Source organism: Carcharhinus amblyrhynchos, chromosome 9 (assembly GCF_965287045.1).
Source record: "Carcharhinus amblyrhynchos chromosome 9, sCarAmb.v2.hapA, whole genome shotgun sequence".
Taxonomy (NCBI): domain Eukaryota; kingdom Metazoa; phylum Chordata; class Chondrichthyes; order Carcharhiniformes; family Carcharhinidae; genus Carcharhinus; species Carcharhinus amblyrhynchos.
This window is the reverse complement of record NC_137332.1, coordinates 84,606,768-84,621,969: the sequence shown is the minus strand read 5'-3', so window position 1 is coordinate 84,621,969 and position 15,202 is coordinate 84,606,768. Positions and strand designations below refer to the sequence as shown.

The 15,202-nt window shown below is 44.8% G+C and overlaps 1 gene segment (V, D, J or C); it reads right to left on the bottom strand.

Annotated features, from left to right (window-relative positions):
* Positions 1 to 6,799: 6,799 nt before the first annotated feature.
* On the bottom strand, positions 6,800 to 14,946 carry LOC145348449 (Ig kappa chain V region Mem5-like). The segment is given in 4 exon segments: positions 6,800 to 7,128; positions 12,837 to 12,875; positions 14,409 to 14,711; positions 14,898 to 14,946. Coding segments are annotated over 4 exon segments (720 nt in total).
* Positions 14,947 to 15,202: the final 256 nt, after the last annotated feature.

Below are 15,202 nucleotides of genomic sequence, written 5' to 3'. Positions count from 1 at the left end.
GTGTGGGTCTGAACACCTCAAACAACATTCTATTCTCTCAAAAGTAACTCTGGAGATTGTTGCTGGTGATTTTAAAATGATTTCAGATCCGAATAGTTTTGTTGTTGAGCTGCCTTCTTTAACTCTGCTACAAGTTGCATCCATCAAACTTTCGGGTTTATATTTTGGGAAGAGACAAACACATTTTAAACTCTTCTTTCAGCACAGAAGCTTTCAGCATTTGGATTTGTGTCAATTGTTGTCAAACCTTCTAAAATAAACATTTCCTGTTGAGAACATTATCAGGACCCACAGCTCAAATCTTTAAACTTTGTAAGAGTTATAATTTCCACTATCAAAATTGAAACTCTCTCTTCCTGATGTGTGTGTCTTTGTATCCAGATTGAAAGTGCCACATGTTTATCAACACATATTCTTTATCTTAGATAACATCATCACATCTCAAAGGTCACTTGCTGAAAGGTCAGATTCTCATTGAACAGTGTGTCCATATCAGATCTCTTGTCCCCAAGTAGAAAATAACAGTGGTTCTGAAGGGGTTAAATCATTTTCCATAGAATCCCTATCGTGCAGAAGGAGTCCATTCGGCCCATCGAATCTACACCATCACCAATCCCATCCCAGGTCCTATCCCTATGTCCCCACACATTTACCTCACTAATCTCTCTAACCTCCACATCCTGGGACACGAAGGGGCAATTTAGCATGGCCAATCAATCTAACCCACACATCTTTGACTGTGGGAAAATCCGGAGCACCCAAAGGAAACCCACGCAGACACGGGGAGAATGTGCAAACTTCACAGTGACCCAAACCGGGAATCGAACCCAGGTCCCTGGAGCAGTGAGACAGCAGTGCTAACCACTGTGCCACCTGGTTCTAAACCATGACCATGGTGTGGGAATAAAAGATCAATTCTCGAGCCTTAACGTTGCTGCCAATCTTGTACTATTTGTGGTTCTCTGGAAATAAAAACACAAGGTGCATTCTGCTCGAGGGGGGAATGGATTCAGCAATCTGAAAGTTTAAGCTGTTGTTGCAAAGAGTTCACTCTGGGCCCGATTTTACCAATCAGAGCCGAAGGGCCGGATCCGGGCGTAATACGGATCCGAGTCCGGAATCGTCTGTGCAGCGAGCCCATACGCTTCTTACCGGTTCAATCCGATCCGGGCTGTGGGCGGGGTTTAGCACTGCCGGAACGATCGGAGCTCTGAACTGCACATGTGTAGTTAGAAAAAAACCTGAAACAGAGCGCCCGGGAGTGAAAGAGAAAAACAGCAGAGAGAGCAGGGGGGTGGGGGAGGATGTGGGGGAGGATGGACTTGGGAGAATCTTGCAAACTGAAAATAATGTAGCATCTTCTTTGTGCTGCCTAATTATCTATGGGAAAGGTAATGAAACTACAGTGTCCTAGTGAGCAATTAGTGACCTGTATGTCCCTGGAGCCATGAACCAGCTGCTCAAATGTTCAGTCATGTGGTGAACTTGGAAGAATTGTCCCCGTGGTGGAACTTGGTTGGAAATAAGATTCAAGGAGATTATTCAATCTGGGAAATCAACCATAGTGATAAGAAGTTTGTATTGGCAACTCTGCTCTCACATTCCATGGCAGATGTGCCCCTACTTATGAATGTGATTTGCATGGACAACGTTGGTTCAGCTAATCTGCCTCTGGAGCAGCCTTGGATCCTTTCTTTCTCCTTTTCATCTGAACATTGCACAGAATTCGAGGAATTCCCTTTGGAAGATAATGACAAAATTATAATGGCAGGAACTAAAAACCCAACAGTCAAAAATTTGGGAAAATATTTCAAAATATGGATGGGGGGATATATATTTTGAAATATTTTCCCAAAGACTGTCAGATTGGAAGATTGAAACGTAACCAACAGAGGAAATGAAAGCAGCAGCGGAATATTTGTCACTGAGACGGGAACAATTCTCTGAACAACATTAAACTTTCAGACTCAAAACTAATAAAAACACTAGCAGTGGAGGGGGTGGGAGGAATCTTGGAGACTGACACCGACACGAACAATCTAAACGGCTGAAACTCCCATTTCCTCAGTCCCTGCCTGTCACTGCTCAGGAACCCCCCGAGGGGAACCCTCTCGGTCTGTCACTCTCTCTCTCTCTCTCTCTCTCTCTCTCGCTCCCTCTCTCTCTGCTTCTGTCTTTCTCTCCTCTCTCTCATTCTCCCTCCTGGATGGAAGCTTTAATGACTTTCAGCAACTTAATTCATTTCCACCTTTCTAATTATTTGAAAAATTCACTGAGTGACATTTTGAGTCCCCAGTCTAAACTTTTCCCTCTCACTCACTACACCTGACACCAGGAAACGGTCAATACCGTTTTACTGTACCAGTTCATAAGAAATAAGAACATAAGAAATAGGAGCAGGAGTAGGCCATCTAGCCCTTCGAGCCTGCCCCGCCATTCAATAAGATCATGGCTGATCTGTCGCTGCTCAGTTCCACTTTCCCGCTTTCTCCCCATAACCCTTAATCCCCTCTCTTATCAAAAACCCATCAACCCGCGTCTTAAAAATATTTAGCGAGGCAGCCTCCACCACTTCAACGGGCAGAGAATTCCAGAGATTCACCACCCTTTGAGTGAAGAAGTTCCTCCTCAACTCCGTTGTAAACCGCCCCCCTTTATCTTGAGGCTGTGCCCCCTAGTCCTACTGTCTTTTTTGAGCGGGAAGAGTCTCTCCACCTCTATCCTATCCATCCCATTCATCATCTTATACGTCTCAATGAGATCTCCCCTCATTCTTCTAAACTCTAACGAGTACAAGCCCAGTTTATTCAGCCTCTCCTCATAGCTCAACCCCCTCAACTCCGGTATCAGCCTAGTAAACCTCCTCTGCACTCCCTCCAAGGCCAAAATATCTTTGCGCAGGTGCGGCGCCCAAAACTGCACACAGTACTCCAGCTGCGGCCTCACCAATACCCTATACAGCTGCAGCAAGACCTCTCTACTTTTATATTCAATCCCCCTCGCTAAGAAGACCAGCATCCCATTCGCCTTCCTGACCACCTGCTGCACCTGCAGGCTGGGTTTTTGCGACTCATGCACAAGGACCCCGAGGTCCCTCTGCACCGACGCCTGCTGCAGTTTTTCGCCCCGTAAGTAATAGTCCTTCCTACCATTCTTCCTACCAAAGTGGACCACCTCACACTTGCCAACATTAAGTTCCATTTGCCAGTTCCTGGCCCATTCGCCCAGCCTATCTAGATCCTTCTGCAGACTCTCCACACCCTCCACACAATTTGCCGTTCCCCCAATCTTGGTGTCATCAGCAAATTTCGACACCCTACACTCGGTTCCCTCCTCCAGATCATCAATATAAATGGTAAAAAGCTGAGGCCCCAGCACCGACCCCTGGGGCACTCCACTAGTCACCATCCGCCAATCCGAATAGCACCCGTTGACCCCCACTCTCTGCCTCCTATTTGACAACCAATCCTCTATCCACGCTAACACCCTACCCCCAACTCCATGTCCCTCGACCTTCTGCAATAACCTCTTGTGAGGTACTTTGTCAAACGCCTTCTGAAAATCAAGAAAGACCACATCCACCGGCTCTCCTCTATCCACCGCCCAAGACACATCCTCATAGAACTCCAGTAAATTTGTCAGACACGACTTCCCTTTAATGAAACCGTGCTGCGTCTGCTCTATCAAGCAATTCCCTTCAAGATGCCTCGCAATTTCCTCCTTAATGACAGATTCTAACATTTTACCTACCACAGACGTTAAACTAACCAGCCTATAATTCCCTGCTTTTTGCCTGGCACCCTTCTTAAACAACGGCGTAACATTAGCCGTTTTCCAATCATCCGGCACTTCCCCGGAATCCAGCGACGTCTGGAAAATAACCACCAAGGCATCCACTATAACCTCCGCCATTTCTTTCAGAACCCTCGGATGCATTCCATCCAGTCCTGGGGACTTGTCCACAATCAGCCCCTCCAGTCTGTCGAGCACCGCCTCTCTAGTAACAGTAATGTCATTAAGACCCTCCAGTCCTACCACCTTTCCATCGCTAACACCCGGCAAATTATTCACATCCTCCTCCGTGAAGACAGAAACAAAAAAGTTATTCAATACCTTAGCCATATCGCCATCCCCTACCCACTAGGTCCCCTTTCTCATCCTCTAAGGGTCCAACATTCACCCTAGCCAGCCTCTTCCTTTTTATATATTTATAAAAACTCTTGCTATCCTTTTTTATATTAAGTGCTAGCCCAGCTTCATAGTTTCTCCTACCCTTCTTTATCAACTTCTTTGTCAATCTTTGTTGACATTTAAACCTCTCCCAATCCTCTTCTCGCCCACTACTCTTTGCTACTCTAAATTCCTCCGCTTTTAATTTAACACTTTCCTTCACCTCCTTCATTATCCACTGCTTATTACCTCTCTTCCTACTGTCCTTTTTGACCATCGGAATAAATTTCTGCTGAATCAACCATAGTGAAAAGAAGTTTGTATTGGCAACTCTGCTCTCACATTCCATGGCAGATGTGTCCCTACTTATGAATGGGATTTGCATGGACAATGTTGGGTGCAGCTAATCTGCCTCTGGAGCAGCCTTGGATCCTTTCTTTCTCCTTTTCATCTGAACATTGCACAGAATTCGAGGAATTCCCTTTGGAAGATAATGTCAAAATTATAATGGCAGGAACTAAAAACCCGACAGTCAAAAATTTGGGGAAATATTTCAAAATATGGATGGGGGGATATATATTTTGAAATATTTTCCCAAAGACTGTCAGATTGGAAGATTGAAACGTAACCAACAGAGGAAGTGAAAGAAGCAGCTGAATATTTGTCACTGAGACGGGAACAATTCTCTGAACAACATTAAACTTTCAGACTCAAAACTAATAAAAACACTAGCAGTGGAGGGGGTGGGAGGAATCTTGGAGACTGACACCGACAGGAACAATCTAAACGGCTGAAACTCCCATTTCCTCAGTCCCTGCCTGTCACTGCTCAGGAACCCCCCGAGGGGAACCCTCTCGGTCTCTCTCTCTCTCTCTCTCTCTCGCTCCCTCTCTCTCTGCTTCTGTCTTTCTCTCCTCTCTCTCATTCTCCCTCCTGGATGGAAGCTTTAACGATTTGCAGCAAATTAATTCATTTTCATCTTTCTAAGTATTTGAAAAATTCACTGAGTGACATTTTGAGTCCCCAGTTTAAATTTTTCCCTCTCACTCACGACACCTGACACCAGGAAACGGTCAATACCGTTTTACTGTACCAGTTCGAGCAGCTGGATGTTTGTTACTGAGACGGGAGAAAATGGTGAACCGTGTTCACTACCTCCAATCTCCCAGCACAGAAGGCACAGTGGGATACAGTCAGGAGGGAGTTATCCTGGGAATCCTCAACAACATTCCAGACTCCATGTAGTCTCTCGGTACCGTGTCAAACACGGACAAGGAAACCTCCTCTGGTTCCCACATACCGTCCCCCCCTCAGCTGATGAATCAGTTCTCCTCCATGTTGGACACCACTTGGAGGAAGCACTGAGGGTGGTAAGGACACAGAATGTACTCTGGGTGGGGAATTCAATGTCCATCACCAAGAGTTACTCTTTGAAACTATGGGAGTAGTGGGACCGTGTGAGATGGTGAGGTCAAGGGGGAGATGGTGAATATGGGATGGAGAATTGTGATTGTGATGGTTTAATCCCAGCAACTTTCAGTTTCTTTCCTGTTTTCAATCTTGTCACTCAAGAGATTCCAGATCAAACTGATCATTTTCAAATGATTGATCATTGGATTTGAATCCAATCTTCTGCTGATGTGTCATTGATTATGCTGTGGAGATGCCAGTGTTGGACTGGGGTAAACACAGTAAGAAGTCTCACACCATCCGGTTAAAGTCTAACAGGTTTATTTGGTAGCACAAGCCACTCGCTTTCGGAGCACTGACCCTTCATCAGGGGAGTGGGAATTCTGTTCACAAACAGGGCATTTAAAGACAAAATTGTAAATTGAGTTTGTGTCTTTAAACGCCCTGTTTGTGAACAGAATTCCCACTCCCCTGATGAAGGGTCAGCGCTCCGAAAGCGAGTGGCTTGTGCTACCAAATAAACCTGTTGGACTTTAACCTGGTGTTGTGAGACTTCTTACTGCGTCATTGATTGACAGGCCAAACAACCAATCAGGACAATCACTTGGTGAAATGCAGCCAATCAGCTGATGGGGAGGTGGGACATTTCCAAAGCACTCACCAGACATATACTGAATATTCTTAATGTTTATTACCTTTTACACATTGACATTGACAGAAAAAAGACTTGAATAAACAGCCCAGCCAGAGGAAGCTGGAGAAATTCACAGGGAGAATGGAGGTTTATTAAAACACTTGTGGAGATTTTCTCAATAACATGAGAATCCTGTCCCTTTAAACAGTGACTAAAGCTTCAATTGTAACTGCAGGGTGAGCAGGAAGGAGGTCTGGTTTACTGAAGCAGATACTTCAGAGGGTCACATTATTTCTGTACAGCTCACAGTCTTCAGCATCTTCGAGAGGTTTTACTTGTTATCACAAATCCACACTGTCCCCATCAAACACTCCCAGTAAAGGAAAAGCATGGGGTTAATACCGAGTAAAGCTCCCTCTACAATATCCCAACAATGTTCTTTAACCCCTGACCCTCGGAAGTGTCTCAGACTCAGTCCCGAGAAGGAAGAGAGTTGTAATTCAATGCTGACAGTGACCTTTGTCCTCCCAGCTCACCCCTGTACTACTCCAAGTTGTGTCTCCTCTGTGGACTGTCTCTAACACTCTAGGCACATTCTGAACTCCTGACACTCTTGCTGAGGGGTGAGGAGAGGCTCACGTGGGTGAGGGCACAGGAGAAGAGAGCGTTGGACTCCCAGTCAGAGCCAGAGAGGGTCAGCAGGCTGCTGACGCTGTAGGTGTTGTCTGAAGCTCGCAGGTAGTTGCTGGTCTGAACCCCGTTGGAAATGGCTGCACCATCCTTCTTCCACTTCACCTCCACCTCATCGGGATAGAAGTGATCGGCAAGGCACACCAGGGTGGCGGTGCCCTTGGTCTTGACCTCCTCCGGGGAGGGGGGCAGCAGGGTCAGCGTGGGTTGTGAATTCTCACGGGCTGGAAGAGAAGAGAAGGAATTTTAATCACTGCCATTTTCAGGCTTTCAACATCCCGAATATTAACTGGGATCAAATCAGTGTCAATGTTTCGACGTTGCAGAATTCTGAAAATCCATTCCGGGGGACCTTTTTTAACCCTTATGGAACAATCCCAACAAGAGAACGGGCAGTTTTAGCAGTTTTAGAGAATGAAACTGGGCATGTGGAAGGTGTATCAGTGAGAGAGCATTTGGGTAATAATGATCATAATAGATTTAGAGTAGCTACAGAAAAGGGGAAAGATCGATCGAGAGTAAACGTTTTAAATTGGGAAAAGGCCAATTTCAGCAAACTGGAATTTTCCAAAATGAACCGGAAACAGCAACTTGAAGGTAAATCAGTGTCAGAGCAGTGGGAGGATATTCGAGCTGGAGACAGAGTTCAGGACAGAGATGTTCATCAAGCAATAGCATGGGACATTGGCAAGGGGATAACTAAGGATTAAATAGGGCTGATTAGAGAGCAAAAAGGTAACTTGTATGTGGAGATATATTGGTTCTTTGCTGTGTTGAAAGAAAGCCTTGCATTTGTATAGTGCCTTTCACCTGTCACTGCTGTAAAATAAGAAACAGCTCATTCAATACAGCAAGATCCTAGAAACAACAGTGAGATAAACATTAGCCAGGGCACCAGGGAGGACTTGATGTTCTTCTTCAAAGTGGTCCCATGACATATTTTATGGTCACCTGAGAGGCGAGACGTGACCTCAATTTAGCATTTCATTTGATAAAAGGCACCTAGCAATTTCCTGGAGTGGGACACGAACCCACAACCTTCCACCCTGAAGTGGAGAATGCAACTCACGGAGTCATGTGATGCACACGAAAAACAAATAGCAAAGAAAGTGATGCTGGTGCTTTATGAAGAGTCAGTAGTGGTACAAAGGAATATCTGCAAATGTGGGCAAAATTAAATAAAAACTGAAGAAGCTGCAAGTAGACTCTTGCAGGGTGATTTTCCCACAAGGGAACTAAGTGCCCAGTGGGCGGGAAAACAGAAGATTTTCCCACCCGATTTTTGGGCATATTTTTGTGGAATGAATTTGCAGCACTCTGAGCTTTGCAGTGTCCATCAGGAGACTCACGCTAATAAGGGAAGGGATCGGGATCTGCTACCCTAACCACTGGGCACAAACTTGCTCTTAATCATTCGGAAATAATGGCCTAGATCCTTCAACTCTTATTGTGCTTATTGGAAACTACATCCATCCATAAGATGCTCCCTTGATGCCGACTATATTTCCTAGCCAAAGAATGTGGGCTTCCCAGGCTGTAGTGGTATCACTCTCAGGAGAGAGAAGCATGCCCTAATCTCCTTGAAAAAAAACAAAGGCAGAGTTTCTTGTTTGTAATCCCTCCCAAATTCTCCAAACACACTTCACCAGGGAAAAATCACCTGCTCTTCATCCAGTAGTTCCATGGGATCTTTTACACCCCCTGAGAGGGCAGATATCAGATTGTCTCATCTGAAAGATGGGAGGCCTGTAGTTTAGAGGGGGGATGTGACAGGTGCTGGCCCTTTCCCCGTAAGGATTTTGGAAGTGGATGGGGAAAGTGGGAGGTGAACTAGAGAAACATCTTTGTTGCTGCTGAAACTCTTGCTATCTGCTCAGATAACTAATAAACACACAGACACATCAGACAAACATCAGTCTGTTTCTGTGGATTCTCTGCTGCTTTCAGTTCAATGAAGAGTGCAGGAGGACATGGCAGGAGCAACAACAGACAGACTGAAAAATGAGGTGTTAACCTGGTGAAGCTACAACACAGAGACTGTGTGCCAAACAGCAGAAGCAGCAAGTGATAGACAGAGTTAAACCATCCCACAACCAATGGATCAGATCTAAGCTCTGCAGTCCTATCACATCCAGCCGTGAATGGTGGTGGACAATTAAACAACTCACTGGAGGAGGAGACACCACAAATATCCCCATCCTCAATGATGGAGGAACCCAGCACATCAGTACAAAAGATAAGGCTGAAGCATTTGCAGCAATCTTCAGCCAGAAGTTCCGAGTGGATGGTCCATCTCGACCTTCTCCGGAGGTCCTGAAGACTTGTGCTCCAGAACTTCCCATGTCCCCAGCCAAGCTGTTCCAGTACATCTACAACACTGGCATCAACCCAACATTGTGATAAATTACCCGGTTATGAACTGTACACAAAAACAGGACAAATCCAATCCGCACAATAACCTCCCCATCAGTCTACTCTCGATCATCAGCAATGTGATCTGAACATATCCAGAGTGATACCAAGCAGCACTTACTCAGCAATAATCTGCTCACTGACACTCAGTTTGTGTTCCTCCAGGGTCACTCAGCTCCTGACCTCATTACAGCCTTGTTTCAAACATAGAGAAAAGAGCTGAACTCCAGAGGTGAGGTGAGAGAAACTGCCCTTAACATCAAGGCAGCATTTGAGCAAATGTGGCACCAAGGAGCCCTCACAAAACTGGAGCCAATGGGAATCAGGACAAAACTCTCCGCTGGTTGGAGTTATACCCGGCACAAAGGAAGATGGTTGCTGTTTGGGATTTAACTCTACAATCTATATTAATGAGCTGGATGAAGGGAATGAGAGTAATGTCACTAAACTTACTGATGATAAAATGAAAAGTAGAAATGCAAGTTGTGAGGAGGATAGAGAGTCTGAAAAGGAATAGTGATAGGTTCAGTGAGTGAGAAAACATTGACAGATGGAGAATAATGTGGGAAAATGTGAGGTTGTCCAATTTGGCAGGAGAATAGAGCAGAATACTGGTTAACTGGAGAGATTCTATCGAGTGATCTGGGTGCCTTTGCATCCAGGAACAGCAAAAAATTAGGAAGGCAAATGGAATGTTGCTCTTCATTCCAATGAGGATGAGTATAAAAGGAGGGATGTTTTGCTACAGCACATTGGGAAAATCACACTTAGAATATTGTGGACACTTAGGGCCTCCTTACTTAAGGAAAGATATAGGAGAATTGGAAAGAGTTCAGAGATGGTTCACTAGGCTGATTCCACCGAGTAAGGGATTGTCTTATGAGGAAAGCTTGAGCAAGTTGGGCCGATACTCATTGGAGTAGAACTTATTCCACCACCTCAGCATCATCTTCACCAGGGCAATTAGGGATGGGTGATAAATGCTGGTCTGCATAGAATCACAGAAAATAGGAACAGGAATAGGCCATTTGGCCCTTTGAGCCTGTTCCACTGTTCGTCATGATCATGGCTGATCATCCAATCAGCAGTCAGATCCTGCCTTCCCCAACAAATCCTTTCATCCGATTTACCCCAAGAGCTAAATCAAACTCTTTCTCGAAAACGTACAATATTTTGGCTTCAACTGCTTTCTGTGAGAGTGAATTCCACAGGTTTACCCCTCACTGGGTGAAGGAATTTCTTCTGACCCCAGTCCTAAAAGGTTTACCCCATATTCTCAGACTATGATGCCTCAAACTGAACCCTCCCAGCATTTGGAACATGCTTCCTGTATCGGCCTATCGAGTCTGCATCAACTCTTTCCCCATAACCCCATGTATTTACCTCACTATTCCCCCTAACCTGTTAGAATTTTATAAATCTCCATGAGTTGTTTCCTCATTCCTCTGAACTCCAATGAATATAAGTCCTAACCAACTCAATCTCTCCTCATACATCTGTCCCATTATAACAGGAATCAGTCTGGGATACCTTCTCTGCACTCCCTCTAGAGCAAAAATATCCTTCCTGAGATAGGGAGACCAAAACTGTGCACAATATTCCCAGTGCTGCCTCACCAAAGCCCTGAATAACTGCAGCAGGTCAGAATTATGAAGACACAGAGCAGATACGAAGGAACTTTTCCCCTTTTAGCAGTAGATTCAAAAACCAGGGAGCATAGATTTAATTTCAGAAACAGAAGATTTTGAGGGATTGGAGGAAAAACCTTTTCACCCAGAGGGTGTTGGGAATCTGGAACTCACTCCCTGAAAGGGTGGTAGAGGCAGGAACCCTCACACCATTGAAGAAGTATTTAGATGAGCATTTGAAATTCCAAAGCACACAAGGCTACGGATCAAGTGTTGGAAAATGGGTTTAGAATCGTTAGGAGCTTGATGGCCAGCAGAGACAGGATGGGCTGAAGGGCCTCTTTCTGTGCTGTAAATGTCTATGACACGCTGACTGAACCAAGATGGCCGAGAATGTAAAGTGACCAACTTCTGGAAAATTCCAATGTGGATTATATTTGACTGACCAGACCCGAGAGAAGATGGAATATCACACCTGAAAGGTGTCAGGGACTTCTTCAAACAGAAAATAGAAACTTTAATCTCCTGTGGTTACGGAGACAATGGAGACTGATTGTTACATCTCAGCTGAATCCAAAACCCATCTCCTGTTGAGTTATATCCCAGAATGTGGAAATGGTCTGAGTTCAAAGTAAACTGATTCTGGGTGAAAGACATGTTTGTTTGTTACATTTCAGGAAACAACAGAGAAATGGGTTAAAATTCCAACTGTATCCCTGAGCTGTGTGTACTGGTGCTGGGGTGACAGAATGTGAGTTGAGACATTTTTCGGGGTGTTCCAGTTTCCTCCCCCATTCCAAAGGTCTGCAGGTTAGATGGATTGGCCATGCTAAATTACCCCGAGTGTGTTCTTTAGGTGGGTTAGCAATGGTAAATGCGCAGGGTTACAGGGAGCCTGGGTAAGAAGATCTTTTGGAGAATCGGGTGAAAAGATTTCCCTCACGTCTCTCAAAATCTGCTGCCTCTGTGATTAAGGGGAAAAGTTTCCTCATATCTACCCTATCTCTGTCCCTCGTAATTCTGTCAATGGACTGAATATCCTCCTCCTGCACTGTAGGGATTCAATGGCTAATAAAAAACTACATGGACTGTGTAAGGTTTCCACGGGTGAAGGGATCCATTTTAAATGAACCCTGTTGTGACCAATCGAGGGTGGGATTCCAGCTGATTACTCCTCACCCAGAGGAAAACAAAATTGGGATCCGGTTCAGGAAGTTAACAAATGAGGGACCCAGTCTGTGGACTGGTCACAGCATGTACACAGCAAGATCCCACACACAGCAATGAGAACAATCAGCATTTTCAGTGATGTTGGATCTGGGATAAATGTCGGATTGAACTCATCCCAAAGAGAAAGTAACAGGGAGTCTCCCCAAAAGCCTGGAACACTGAAGCCACTGGATTGTGAGCCCTGCTGTGGCTGTTTGTCATCAGAACTTCAGCAAGAGATAAGCAGGGAGTGGAGAGAGCAGAGTGAAAGCTGGGGCAGGTGGCACCTCGGTGTCTCACTGTGCTGCTGCTGTGATCAGTTATATCAGAGAGTGAGACAGAGAGTTCAACTTCACATCAAACTCTGCCTGTGTGTGTCAGACTGAGACTGACAGGAGTCTAGAGAGTGATTTCACTCCATGCTGCAGGAATGTGAACACAGTCTGCAAACGTCCAGATCTCCTCCACACGGTGGGTAAAAGCTGCTTACTTATATCTTGCTGCTTAAAGGGGGGAATGGAAGGAAAGAAATACAGCTGGACTCCCTGTTCTACACAGTGTTCTTCAATCAACCATTTCATTGACTGCAGCTTCCTCACTAACACCTTCAACTATTCAGCATTTGTGTTTGAGAAAGTTTCAGCATTGAAAGGGTTAATAACGGAGGATTGGGCTTTACTTACTCAGTCTGAGTTTGGTTCCTTTACCGAACGTAAGGCACACTGACAGCTTCCAGTGGAGGAGCTGTACAAAAACCTCTGCTCTCTGACTCACTCACTCATCTCTTTCTCTCTCACTGTTTCTCTCTCTCTGTTTCTCTCAATATCTCTGTGTTTTGTTGGGAGAGTTGAGAATTCTAATTTGAGACGATAAATCTTTCAGTTGCTCTTGATATGTGGAAATGGAGAGTAAGGGGGAAACTCGAGTCCTTCAGCGAGTCGTAGACACCACAGGGACTGGACTGTGTCGTGGACAGTGCAAATAATTTGTTCAGTTTCCTTTCTTGCGTTTATTAAATATTATATAAAACTGTGGGATGTGTCAGTACAGGAGGTGGGACAGTGTGTCCATTATTATATATTATATAAAACTGTGTGATGTGTCAGTACAGGAGGTGGGACAGTGTGTCCATTATTATATATGATATAAAACTGTGGGATGTGTCAGTACAGGAGGTGGGACTGTGTGTCCATTATTATATATTATATGAAACTGTGGGATGTGCCAGTACAGGAGGTGGGACAGTGTGTCCATTATTATATATTATATAAAACTGTGGGATGTGTCAGTACAGGAGGTGGGACTGTGTGTCCATTATTATATATTATGTAAAACTGTGGGATGTGTCAGTACAGGAGGTGGGACTGTGTGTCCATTATTATATATTATATGAAACTGTGGGATGTGTCAGTACAGGAGGTGGGACAGTGTGTCCATTATTATATATGATATAAAACTGTGGGATGTGTCAGTACAGGAGGTGGGACTGTGTGTCCATTATTATATATTATATGAAACTGTGGGATGTGCCAGTACAGGAGGTGGGACAGTGTGTCCATTATTATATATTATATAAAACTGTGGGATGTGTCTGTACAGGAGGTGGTGCTGTGTGTCCATTATTATATATTATATAAAACTGTGGGATGTGTCAGTACAGGAGGTGGGACTGTGTATCCATTATTATATATTATATAAAACTGTGGGATGTGTCAGTACAGGAGGTGGGACTGTGTGTCCATTATTATATATTATATAAAACTGTGGGATGTGTCAGTACAGGGGGTGGGACTGTGTGTCCATTGTTATATATTATATAAAACTGTGGGATGTGTCAGTACAGGAGGTGGGACTGTGTGTCCATTATTATATATTATATAAAACTGTGGGATGTGTCAGTACAGGAGGTGGGACTGTGTGTCCATTATTATATATTATATAAAACTGTGGGATGTGTCAGTACAGGAGGTGGGACTGTGTGTCCATTATTATATATTATATAAAACTGTGGGATGTGTCAGTACAGGGGGTGGGACTGTGTGTCCATTATTATATATTATATAAAACTGTGGGATGTGTCAGTACAGGAGGTGGGACTGTGTGTCCATTGTTATATATTATATAAAACTGTGGGATGTGTCAGTACAGGAGGTGGGACTGTGTGTCCATTATTATATATTATATAAAACTGTGGGATGTGTCAGTACAGGAGGTGGTGCTGTGTGTATTGGGGTTTTTGTAAGGCTCTGTATCACTGTGTCGAGGGTAGCTGCTCCCTTGCTGACAGTAATAATCAGCGACATCCTCATTCTGAACATTGCTGATTGTCAGGGTGAAACTTGTCCCAGATCCACTGCCGGTGAATCGGTCGGATACTCCTGTGAATCGATTTGTTGCATCATAGATCAGCAGAGCTGTTTTCTGTCCTTCTCGCTGTTGGTACCAATTCATGTTACTGCTAACAGATTGACTGGCTGTACAGGTGATGGTGGCGGTCTGGCCCAGGCTCACTGACAGCACCGGGGGAGTCTGGGTCACGCTGATGTCTCCACTGATACCTGAGGAGTAATAGAGAAACAGAGTGAAGTAAGAACTGTCACAGAAAGAGGCTGTACAATGAGATATTGTTGGAGACACTGACTGTTCCTCTCCTTTCAGCATTTTCCCTTCAATCACAAGTCAGGAGAATTGGATTGAAATGGAGAGCAGGGAAATATTCAAGGTGGAAGGAGAGAGATTTGTACCTGCGATGCAGAATGCCAGAGGCCAGAGCAGCTGGATGGCTGAAATCATGGTGTGTGCTCGTGTCCCTGTGCCTGGTTACTGATAAACTCTCCCTTCACTGGGCTCTGCTTTATAAAGCTGCAGCCTGTGAGAGTCTCACTGCCTGTTCCTCAGTTTGTAAATGGTCTGACCCAGAGAAACCACGTCAGCACCTTTCACTTCCTCTTCTTCTCTCTCCAGAGAGGCTGAGGGACAGAGGCTGAGGGACAGAGACTGAGGGTCTCTGACCCTCAGTTTCTGACCCTCAGACTCTGTCCCTCAGTCT